The sequence below is a fragment of the Sorex araneus genome, chromosome 2 (genome assembly GCF_027595985.1).
Source record: "Sorex araneus isolate mSorAra2 chromosome 2, mSorAra2.pri, whole genome shotgun sequence".
Classification (NCBI taxonomy): Eukaryota; Metazoa; Chordata; class Mammalia; order Eulipotyphla; family Soricidae; genus Sorex; species Sorex araneus.
Genome location: NC_073303.1, coordinates 244,195,435 through 244,207,014, shown reverse-complemented (window position 1 = coordinate 244,207,014; position 11,580 = coordinate 244,195,435). Strand labels below are relative to the sequence as shown.

The window sequence follows — 11,580 nt, the reverse complement described above, 5'->3', positions numbered from 1 at the left end:
CTGCCCCCCCAGCAGGGGGCCGCTGTGCAGTGTCTGCTCATGGGCCACCAGCAGAGTGTGACACACAAACCACAGAGCCCCACACCCTAGCTCTGTGGTCAGCAGTGACTCCTGCGAGACTGAGTCAGGGCTGGCCACACTAGTGGTCAGTCCCCACCAAAAATAAATGTTTAGGACCCAGAGAGAGCGGGGGTTGTAACTATCAGCCTGTGGGTGTGGCCGAGCTGCAGCACCACACAGGGACCCCAGCGCTGCCAGGAGTGATCCCGGAGCACTGTCGGGTGCGGTCCAAAACCAAAATAAATACGTAAAAATTGAAATTTTAAAGTAAATCAAGAGTAACCACAGACTGGAGGTAGATAAGACACAAGTTGGGCTGGCTCTGTTCAGGCCGCAGACACGGGCAGAGCATCACAGAAAGGCTACTGGGCAGTGAGTACCGTGGAAAGATGGTCAGTTCCTGACGCTTGGGCTCCATCCAGCTGGCGGGGGGAAGAGGGGAGAGACCAGCGCCCCCTCCTGGCCAGCGCAAAGCCACTGGCTGAAACCCAGGGGTTCTGAGAGAACTCCTGGTTGGCCACAGGCCAGTCAAGTGCCCAGCCCACTGCACTTGGCTCTAGACCCCTGCATCAGCCCTGGGCTGTCCCAGAAGCCTCCTCTCCCCACACACCCACCGCACCAGAGCTGCCAGGCTCGCCTGCTCCGCACTGGTTTCATTTTCTTTATTTTGTAAAAAAGCCCCTAAGTTCTATGGCTTCCAGGAAGCATGGAGACAGGAAGTGCCATTTCTGTACACTTGGTAAAGCAAGACTGACGCCCTCGCCCGCCGGGCTCCCCTGCGCTGCCCCGGGCGCCCTCGGGGCTGGGCTGGGCTATAAGGCGCTTGTCTCCCGGCTAGGGCCCGGCCGGCCGCCGCTGGACCACCGGGGAGGCCACCCTGGAATGGAGCAGCAGGGGCCGCGCCCAGCCTGCCCGGCTTTGGTGCAGCATTTTGGTTGGGGGCCACCCACACCCGCCGCCAACGCCCGCTCCGCGGCGCCCCTGGAGAAAACGCCTTTGGACCCAGGGGCACACCGGGCCGGACCCGGCCGGGGCCACGGAGGTTGCAGCCGGCAATGGGCGCAGGCGCGGGGCGCTGCCCGGCCCAGCCCACTCAGAGTCTCGGCTCGCGGCGAGCACACACGGGCCCAGGTCCAGCACACACAGGCCCACGTGGGCCGGGAGCTGCGGGAACCACGGGGCGTGGCGCCCCCTGGTGGCCTCACTTGCGGCGCTGCAGCGATTTCCTCTTTCTCCGCTTGAAGAAGCAGCAGCACCTGTGGGGGACGGGGGAGGGGGAGCACGTGTGTGTGTGTGGGGGGGCACCGTGCTAGGGAGCCCCCCAGCCCCCAGCCCAACCCGGGGGCCTCACTTGGTGTCCTCCGTGACCTCCATCTCGGTAGGCGCCGTGATGGGGGCATTGGAGTGGCCGGCAGTGGGGTCGTCCATGTTCAGTTCCCCATTAGTGGAGTTGAGCGCCTGGGGGAGTGGGGGTCGGGCATGTGGCAGCGGGTCAGGGTTCGGGGTTCGGAGTCTACATGCAGCCCGCGCGGAGTGCTGGGTGCTGCCTCACCTGGTTTTTGCAGTAGAGCTGGGGCTTCTCCCGCGCCTGGGCCTGTGTGAACTGCTCGCTGTGGGTCGAGCCGATGGGCGTGGGCTGCAGAGCAGACAAGAGGCTCAGTGCTCCCAGGTCGCCCCCACCCCCTCCCCGCCGGCGGCTGGGGTCCCAGGACGTCCCGCGAGGCCCGCCCCACACGCGCGCGCTCCCGCATACCAGCGGCTTCCCGGCCCAGTCGTACTCGTAGTCGAACACGAAGCCGCTGCGGTCGAAGAGGTCGGTGAAGAGCTTGCGCAGGTAATCGTAGTCCGGCTTCTCGAAGAAGTCCAGGCGCCGCACGTAGCGCAGGTACGTGGCCATCTCCTCTGCGGAGAGAGGTGCGGGCTGGCCAGGGGGAGCGAGCGAGCAGTGGGCCTGGGGCCGGGGCGCAGGGCGGGACCGGGCGGGGTGGGAGGTGTCAGGAGTTGGAGGGGCCCCCGCCGGGCCTCACCAGGGAAGCTCTCACACAGCACCTCGATGGGTGTGGCCCTCTTGGTGTCCCCGATCTTCTGGTAGCGCTCCTTGAGCGTGTCGGCCTGTGTGGGGGAGGTCATGGGTCAGTGCAGGGGTGGTGGGGTGGCGTCAGGCCTGCACCCCGCGCCCCAGGCCCCACCTTGAGCCCCTGCCAGGGCAGGCTGCCGCGCAGGAAGTACATGAACATGTGGCCCAGCGCCTCCAGGTCGTCGCGGCGGCTCTGCTCTGCGGGGGGCAGCGGGTCAGTGGGGGCGTGGCACCGCGGGGCGCTCCCAGCCCCGGCCCGGCCCGGCCCGCCCGGCCCACCTTTGCCCAGATGTGTGTTGATGCTCATGTACCGCGCCGTGCCCGTCAGGCTCTTGTGCTCGCGGTACGGGATGTGCTTCTTGGTCTCGGGGTCGATGTACTCCTTGGCCAGGCCGAAGTCGATGATGTGCACCGCGTGCTGCCGCTTGCTGCCTGGGCGCCCCACCAGGAAGTTCTCGGGCTTGACGTCGCGGTAGATGAGGCTCTTGGTGTGTACGTACTCCATGCGGGTGATCTAGGGCCAGAAGGCGGCACTGCAGGCTGGGCCACCCCCCACCCCTGCCCTGCCTTGCCCTACCAGAAGGAAGAGTACCCGGCTAACCAGCACAGGTGGGACGGGCATCACAACTGTACAGAGCTCGGCCCCGCCCCACCAGACGGGATTGGGGACTGCCCTGAGCCTGGCCCCGCCCACCGGACCGGGATTGGGGACTGTCTGGAGCCCGGCCCCGCCCCACCGCCAGGCCCCGCCCCGCACCAGCTGGATGGCGATCATGAGAACTGTCTTGAGCGTGAAGGTGCGGTCGCACAGGTCGAACAGGTCCTCCAGGCTGGGCCCCAGAAGCTCCAGAACCATGGCGTTGTACTTCCCGCACGGCCCGAAGTAGTACACCTGGGGGACGCCCTCTGCGAGGGGGACACACAGCGGGCTGCAGGGCTACAGTGCAGCGCCCCCTGCCCGGGCCCCCAACCCCTGCGCGGCCGGGTCCTACCTGCGGTGCTGAGCTGCTTGTAGAAGCGGTACTCCAGGTGCAGCTGCGGCGCCCGGGACTTGATGGGCTCCTGGGGAAACAAGGAAGCCGTTACTCCAGGTCTCCTGGGCCGGGAACCCCCCACCCGCACCCAAACACCGGGCTAGGAAGGTGCACTCACCAGTTTGATAGCTACGTATTCATTTGTATACAGATTCTTCCCTGCGGAGAGACGCCTGTCAACACGGGCCTGCACCCCTCAACCAGGGCTCCCCGTTTTCCCCCACCGCACCTGTCGCCCATGCCTGCACACCCCGCAGCACACTCAAGGGATGCCCCCCACTGTGCTGTGGAGTCCTCCCCACCCCACCGGCCAGCCAGATCCCCTGGTTCCCAACACCCACCCAGTCCTTCCCAACACCCCCAAACCCCGGGGCCCAAGAGGGGGGAAATGGGAACAGCTTGTAGGTGCCACACGTGGGGTCTGCGCTGTCCTGGCCATGTCTCTCCCTCCTGCTGCCCAGCACTGCCCCACACAGGATGGGCTTTGGTGCCCGGGGGTCCTGGCAGCAGTCCCATGGGACACACTGAACCTATGCGGCGTGACACCCTCCCCTGCCACTCGGGAGTCACACAGTCCCAGCCCCCATCAGGATACCGAGGGCATGGCAGCAGTGCCCAGGGTCTGCTCTGTCCCAGCCCACCCAGAGCCACTTTTTAGGGGGGAGAGTGAGTGCCAGCTGCGCTCAGGGGTCCATGCAGAGTGGGTCGTGAACCCCAGTTCCGGCTCGACCCCTTGGCTGCACAAAACTGTTGCTGTTGCTTGGGGGCCACACCCAGCAGTGCTCGGGAGCTCAGGGACCGCTCTAGGTGGGGCTCCCGGGTGCAGGTGTCAGTGACCCAACCTGGGCCAGCTGTGTCCAAGGCCAGCACCTTGCACGCTCCTCCCTCTTCGGCCCCCAGGGCTACTTCTCAGGGCGGCTCAGGCAGCCTGGCCTGAGCCCCTAGGGAGCCCCCCAAATCACGAGTGTGGAGGCTGTTGGGAGCATCAACCCCTTTACTGCTGGGGGGGCCCTGCCCTGTCACAGTGGCACAGGTGCTCCACCCCGGTGTCCTCAGATACCCACTGCCCCGCCCCACTGTTGGGAGTGCCTGGCTGCTCCACTGGCACATCCCCCTGGTCCATGCAATCTCCCCCGCTGCCGCCCCGGCTGGACCGGGCCCCCAGTGCCTGCTCCACGCTGCCCCCTTCAGCTTGGGGCCCTAACAGCAGGCGAATCCGGCAGCCACATTGCGGCGATGGGGGCACAAGTGGGTTCCAGGGGTCAAGAGTTGGGGTCCAGCTGAGTGCGTGGCAACAGGAGGGTGCATGAGAGCAGGGAAACACGTGTGAACAGGGACAAGCACCAGGATGTGCATGTGCTTTGTTTTGTGTGCATGTGTATTTAATGTGTGTGTTTCTGTGTGCCGTGTTCTCAGGCAAGTGTAGGGCGTGGGGTGCCCCGTGAGGGCACCAGTGCTTTCCCATCTGCTGACTCCCAGGGGACCCTGGAGAGAGGGGCCGGCTCCCTGCTGGGGCGGGCTCCTGGGCGCCCGGCAGGAGGAACCCTGCAGCTGTGGTGCCGGCTGCCCTCAGTCATGGAGCCCGGGAGCCCACGTGGGGAAAACACGTGTTCTCACCTGTGCTGGCTGGAGCTCGATTGAGTACAGAACTGGGGGGAGCCGGAAGGTCACCCCACGCTGCCAGAAGGCTGCAGACACACGGCCCAGGCAGCCGTGTGTGTGTGTGTGTGTGTGTGTGTGTGTGTGTGTGTGTGTGTTCGTGCACGTGTGTGCTGGATGGGAGTATGTACGTACAGAAGGGTGTACGGTGTGAGGGGAAGGGTGGTCCCCGGCCAGGCTGCAGGAGGGAGCCAGCCACAGACAAGAAGACGAGGTGGAAAGCGCAGGGCAGCAGGGGCCCGTGTGATCCCCAGAGCCACCTCCGGATGCCTGGGCACTGCCAGGCCCACCCGGGCTCTGCAGCAGGCGGAGGGGCAGTGAAGGCCTCATCACCTGGTCATGTGGGTGTCCGGGAACCCCCGGCAGGAGCCCCAGGAGATAAGGGAGTCAACAGGGGAAGCTGTAGCCGGGGACCGGGCATGACACTTGTCCCACCTGCCCCCTAATACCCTGAGCAGGAGGAGAGGGCACTGGGGCCACCCCAGATGCTCCCAAGACGTGGCCCCTGGAGGCCGACCTGGGCTGGAGGGGGGAAGCCAGGACAGGACTGGGGGCAGAGCCCACTGTCACCGCCCTGGCAGCATTCCCCAGGGCCACAGAAAGGGCAGGAGGGGGCCCAGGGGTCCACATTCCATACTGGGGGGCGGGGTGAGGCAGGGCTGAGGCAGGGGCACCTGTCCACCGTGCAGGATGTGGACTCAAGGCCCCCCCCACCCCCTCGCACCAGATCCTGAACACGAGGGGATGCCGGGTGGGGGCGGGCCCGGGGGGGCAGCCCGGGACTCACCTAGCCGGAGCTCTCCGAAGTTGCCGCACCCTATCTTCTTCCCGACCCGGAAGTTGGGGCCCACCATCAGGACCCCCGAGCCGGCTCCCGCGCCCCGCACGCTGTGGCTGGCGCGGCTGGCGGACTTGGCCATCTTCCGGCCTTCGTCCGTCTCCCCTTTCCCTCCTTTCTTGTCAAAATCCATCAGTTTGTGGTACCCCGGCCTCTCCACGGTTCCGCTGCTGCGGGGCCTGCGCGGTGTGGCTGTCGGGGGCTAGCACCCCATGGGCCCGCGCGCTCCTACTGAGTCGGGGCCGGCCCAGCGGCCGCCAGCATCGCGGGGGGCCTCAGGGCGGGGCGGGGCCACGACACATGCCGCGGGGGTCTGCGCCTCAAGGCTCGGGGCTCCCAGCTGCTGAGAGAGAAACGGGGCATCGGTCAGCGGGGGGCTGGGAGTAGCCTCCACCCCGGGGGAGATGGGGGGCAGCACCCCCGAGGGCCACGTGTCGGGCAGGGGGCCGGGACGTTGGCACTGCTCCCCCCAGGGGGAAGTTGGGAAGCGGGGACTTGGGTGACCTGCAGACAGGTCCACACCAGCCGCCCCCCACCCCACTTTGAGGGGCAGCACAGGAGGCTGCACTTCTGCTTCTGAGCACCCAGCGGTGCTCAGATGGGACAGGCGGGTGGGCGCCGAATGCGATACTGGGGACAGGATGGAGGACACGAGCACGGGGGCGCAGTGACTCTGCGCTGGCCCCCAAGTGAACCAAGCCGCAGACCTAGGTTCGACTCTCAGCACCGCACAGGGTCCCGAGCCCTGCCAGGAGCGAACTCTGAGCACAGAGCCATGAGGAAGCCCTGAGCACCACCAGGTATGGCCCCCAAACAGAAACGAAACCCCACTTCACTGGCCTGAGGTTCTAGAACATTCTCTCACCCTGGAGGAAGCCTGTGGCCTCCCCAGCCACCGTTTCTTGTCTACAGAGGGGCAGCTTCTGGACGTTTCCATCCCTGGGGGGCCTCAAGGAGCGTGGATCCAACCCTGAGCATCTTGACTTAGGGGGGCTCTCCCTGTGGGGCAGGGGTCCGAGTCGCCTGCCCCAGCAAGGTGTGGTGCCAGGGGGCGGGCAGGGGGGAGGCGCGTGGTGGCCGTGTCCACTGGGGGTGCAGAGGCAGCCGGACTGGCCCCAGGGGCCCAATGAAGAGCACCAAGGCCCTGCCTGCAGCCGGGGCTCGGGGGCTGCCCCTGGGGTCCCGGCAGGCTCGGGCCCTCTGTGCCACAGCAGGGTCACCTGCCGTGTCCTACTGGGCAGCTCCCACCTTGTGGGGATTAGTCCCTGGGGGCCTAGGAACACCCTCTGCCTGGATCATCTCCAAGACGTGCCACGGTCCCCGGGGTGACATAACACACCGAGCCCTCGAGAGGTCTCTGGACCCTGGTCCTCCCCCCGGCCCTCTGCAGCCGGAGCACCCCTGAAGCACGGGAACCCCAAGGTACGGGGTCCAAGAGGCCTGGTGTGGGGAGGTGCAGGCAGGATGGCTCCAGGGACGAGGTCCCCTCCCAATTCCGCCGCAGGGGGACGCAGGGACATTTGTGTGGGCCAGAAGGTGCTCCTGGCATGGGGGGGGCTGGCTGCCAACCACACCCCAGTGCCAGGACATCCCATAGGCGGCACCAGGAACCGGGTAAGTGCTGCGTGGACCTCGGGAGCCCAGGGTGCTGGCCAGCCGGGGTCCCCCTCTCCACCGTCCTACCCCCAAGATCCCAGAATGTGTCGGGGCCACCAACCCCCTGCAGGGCCCCTCCCCACCCCCGGGGGGGTCACCCATGGGGGCCCTCCACAGCCCACGCAGCACCCAGGGAAGAGGGTCCCCCCAGCAGACACCCCCTGCCAAGCCTGCATACTCAACAGACCACCGTGGGGGCCCGGCTGCGTGCCAAACCCACCTCTCACCGCAGGCTTGAGCTTGGGGCCAAATGCAGGGGGGAGGGGGGAGGCTGCTGCTACCCCCAGGCCCAGCGGGGTGACCAGGCTGGCACAACCATCCCCCCACACCCAGAGCCCCACTTACTGCTGTCAGAGGCCCGGGAAGGGCCTGAGGGAGCTCCTGACACCCGGGGGTCTGGGGCCCTGCTGGGGTCTGGAGGAAGGCTCCCGGCTCGGCGGGCACCTTCCCTCCCATCAGCGTCTGGACCCCCTGGGCCCAGGGACCGTCCAGGCAGCCCCAGGTGCTCAAGGGCTGGGCCTTCCAGAAAGTTCCAGAGATAAAGATACCCGCCTCCAGGAAAGGGATCAGGGCGCCCAGACGACCCCAGAGATAGACCCATCCAGGACAGGACCCTCCAGACAGGAAGTGGGATGGGGAAGACCGCTGGCGGGGGCAGGCTTCCTGCAGAGGAGCTAGAATGTTCTAGAAACAGAATTGGTGGCGGCGCCGCTCTGAGAGCACAAAACCACAGAGCTGCACCCTCGGTGAACTTTCTGAGCCCGGAGACCTGGGCTCCAGGGGCGGGGCCGGCAGGGCGGGGAGGCCCAGCCCCCCACAGCCCTCCTGCACCCCAGCTGTTTCCCCAGCTCCAGCCACAGGTCCCGGACCCCCAGGTGTCAAAGGCAGAAACCGGGGAGCCAACAGAACCGAAAACCTGCACAGGGGAGCAGCGCGGGGAGCCCAGGGGGCCAGGAAACCCCCAGATTCAGCCCAGGACCCAGATACTGGCCCACTAGACCGGGCACTCCCCACGCCCAGGGGTCAGATCCCTTGCTCGATACCGCACACAGCTTGGCCCTGAGCACACGCACACACAGATACACAGAGACACACAAAACAGACACACAGAGACACAAACCCCACAGACATACAAAGACACACAAACCCAGACAGTCATACAGAGACACAGATGGACATACAGAGACACACAGAAACACACACACAGACACACACACAGCCACACGCACACAGAAACAGATACACACACACATGCACACACACACACAAACACACTAGCTCAGAGGCCTCCCTCCAGGCTGCACTGGGTGATTTTCTGGGTGCCAAGGATTAATATGGGGGGACACACGCATGCCCTCAGCCGCCCACTACCCCCACACCCTGCTCTGGCTCAGCACCAGGCACCCGGGCCCCAGCCCCCACGGCAGGCCGGAGAGACGGGTCAGTGGGGCGGGCACTGGCCCGGCACGCAGCCCACCTGGGTTCCATCCCACCTGGATCTGATCCCTGGCACCCCACAGAAGTGGAGTTGGGAGTAAGCCCCGAGCCCCACTGCAAGCAACCCCCAAGCTCGGGCCTTGCTTTCTGCGGGGTCCCCCAAGCCGCGAGAGAGCAGGCCAAGGAGACCCCCGCACCCCACCCCAGGCACAGGGTCTGGAGTTCCTCGCACTCCGCCCCCACCTGCTGGCCTGTGGGGCCTGGGAGTAGGGGACAGGGCCACTGAGGACCCCAGAGTCCCCTGCCCCGGGCAACAGCCTCCCCGGAGGGTCCCAGGACGGGCATCCTGCTACACTAAGACGCTTGCTCCTAGGAGGGGGCCAGGCGGGGGTCCGGACTCAGTCCCATGGAGAGAAGAAGGGCTTGGGCCAGGAGGGGAGGGCTCTGCCCTCCCATCACCCCCAGCACTGTCCAGGTTCCGCAGAATCCAGAACATACCAGTGGAGACTCCCCGTTCCCCTCCCCCCAAAACTACTGCACCCAGACTGGGGAGGGGTGAGGAGCACGAGCAGGACGAGGTGGGGGCGGTCCCAGCAGCCCAGGGGCCTCTGCTGCAAACACCTCACCCGGCCACTTCCTCCTGAGCAGGGGTGGCCAGGGGAGGGACCCGCAGGACACCGCCCCAGTCTGCTCAGAGACAGACACCAGAAGATCAAAGTGACCTGGGGAGGGGGTTCAAATCCCCTCTGAGTGTGCCCACCCTTGCCCCACCCCCTTTCCGGCCCGCCCCGGTGAGCTGGGCTGGGGGCAGGAGCAGAAATGTGGGACGGAGAGCCGAGGCCAGTGGGCACCAGGGATGGGGAAAGGGGAGACCCCCACCCTCCGCCCCACCCGGCCGGCGCCTTTCTCACAATTTGGTGGGGACACCCGGAGAAAAACAAAGTTCCGGTAGCAGCCGCCAACTTCCCCCTTTTGAACCTGGGGGGCCCCGTTTGCCATCTGTTCCTCACAGAGGGAGACCGGCTGGCGGTGGGGGGGGCCCTGGCTCCCCCCATCTGGCCCCGGCGCTTTTCTGTGTGAGCCTTTGAGCTCTCCCATCCCCTCGCGAGGGCAGAACCACCCACGGAGCCTGGGGGGGGTCTCCCCAACCCCCGGGGGAGCGGGGCCCCTGGGAAGGTCGCTGAGCCCCGGGCGGCTCGGGGAGGGGAGGGGAGGGGACACCCCACCTCCGAGCCCTCCAGGGCCATTTCCCGGAGACAATGCCCAGGGCCCCAGAGACCCTGCGGCCTCCCCCTCCCCCGGCACGCCCGCCCCCCGCGGGCGGCGCTGACGCTGACGCTCCGGCTCCGGCTCCCGCTCCGAGTGTTTCCGGAAAACAAAGCCGGTGTCCAGGGCGGAAGGGGGAGGCGGGCCGGCGGGCGGCGGGCGGCCAGCTCCGGCGGCGCCGCAACAGGTCCCCCCGCCCACCCACCGGGGAGCAGGTGCCCCCCGCCACCTGGGCAAGGGGACCGGGAGGAAGCGTGTGGAGCTGGAGACACTGCGGGGCGGCGGGGGGGGGGGGGGGTGAAAGGGCTCTGGCTGGCCCGTTGGCTGCGGGGTGGGTCTGCGCTGGGGGGTGGGGGTGCCCCGTGGGAGGCCTGCGGGGATGAAGTGCAGGGGGTGGCAGGGCGGCGTGACGCCGGCGGAGCGGGGAGGATCACTAGAGTGTCGGAGCAGCTGGCCGGGCGTGGGGGAGGGGGCCGTGGGGGAGCGCGCGAGCCGGCTGTGGGAGTTGGGGTGTCGGGAGGTGGGGACCCCGGGGGGGGGGCGGCGCAGAGCCGGGGCAGCTCCGTGGTGCGAGGAGTGGCTGTCTGGGGGCTAACAGGTACCGGAGTGGGGGTGGGGGGCTGTCAAACGCAACGCCGGCGAGCACAGGACTCGGGGGGGGGGGGGCCCGTGGGGTGTGCGGCAGGTTGCGCCGGCGGGGCTGCGAGGTGGGCCGCCCGCGGGGGGTCCCCGGGGGCAGGGCGCCCGGGAGCGGGGTCCAGGGAGCGGGCCCAAGGGCACGGGGTGCGCCAGTGCGGGTCCCAGGGGTGCGGGGAGCGGCGGGACACTGGGGCTCCCCCGGAGCTCGGGTGTGGGAAGCCAGGCGTCGGGCGCGGCGAGACCCGGGAGCGGGGTGGGGGGGTCCCCGAGTCCAGGGGCGCGGGGAGACGCCGCCCGGGGGCCGGGGGGTCTCGGCGGGGGCGGGCGGCACGGTCGGGGACGCGGGGTCGCGGGAACGGGCCTGGGGGCGCGCGCGTCCTACCTGTCGGCGTCGCCGAGTCCCCGCGGCTCCCTCAGCGGCGCGGCGCCGGCCCCCGCGCCCGCGGGCCCCGCTCGCGCTCCGGCTCGGGCTCCGGCGCCCCGTCGGGCCCCCGCTGCCGCGCCGCCGCCGCCGCCGGCCTCCGCATGCTGGGCGCGGGCCGTCCCCGCCGCGCGGGCGCCCGGCTCGCACCGCGTCTCGCAGCGTCGCCCCGGCCCGCGCTTACGCCGCCAGCGTCGCCGGGGGCGGGCCGGGCGCCCAGTGCGCAGGCGCCGGCGGGCGCGGCGCGCGCTGACGTCACAGCGCGGGGCGGGGCCTGCGCGCGGAGGCGGCGGTGGCGGCGGGAGGCGCCGCCGCGCTGGGCCGGGCGGGCCGTGGGCCCCGCGCGCGGGGCAGCCGGCGGCGAGCGGCCCGGGACGGCGGCGGCCGCGGGAGCGCGGGGCCAAGGAGCCGAGTCGCGGCCGCCCGCCTGGGAGGAGGGCGGGACGCCGGCGTTGCCGTGGCGACGCGTGGCCGGCCGCCCCGCGCCGTTTCT

At 68.7% G+C, this 11,580-nt stretch overlaps 1 protein-coding gene across 1 annotated transcript; it reads right to left on the bottom strand.

Moving 5' to 3' along the window:
- Positions 1-701: 701 nt before the first annotated feature.
- On the bottom strand, positions 702-11,199 carry CSNK1G2 (casein kinase 1 gamma 2). The gene is made up of 12 exons (XM_055128265.1): positions 11,049-11,199; positions 5,618-6,011; positions 3,290-3,330; positions 3,130-3,199; positions 2,895-3,043; positions 2,417-2,651; positions 2,250-2,335; positions 2,088-2,172; positions 1,814-1,962; positions 1,613-1,696; positions 1,412-1,518; positions 702-1,316 (listed from the first exon to the last, which is right to left on the bottom strand). Exons 2-12 carry the CDS (start codon positions 5,799-5,801, stop codon positions 1,262-1,264), a joined length of 1,245 nt encoding a protein of 414 aa, XP_054984240.1. The 5' UTR covers positions 5,802-6,011; positions 11,049-11,199; the 3' UTR covers positions 702-1,261.
- Positions 11,200-11,580: the final 381 nt, after the last annotated feature.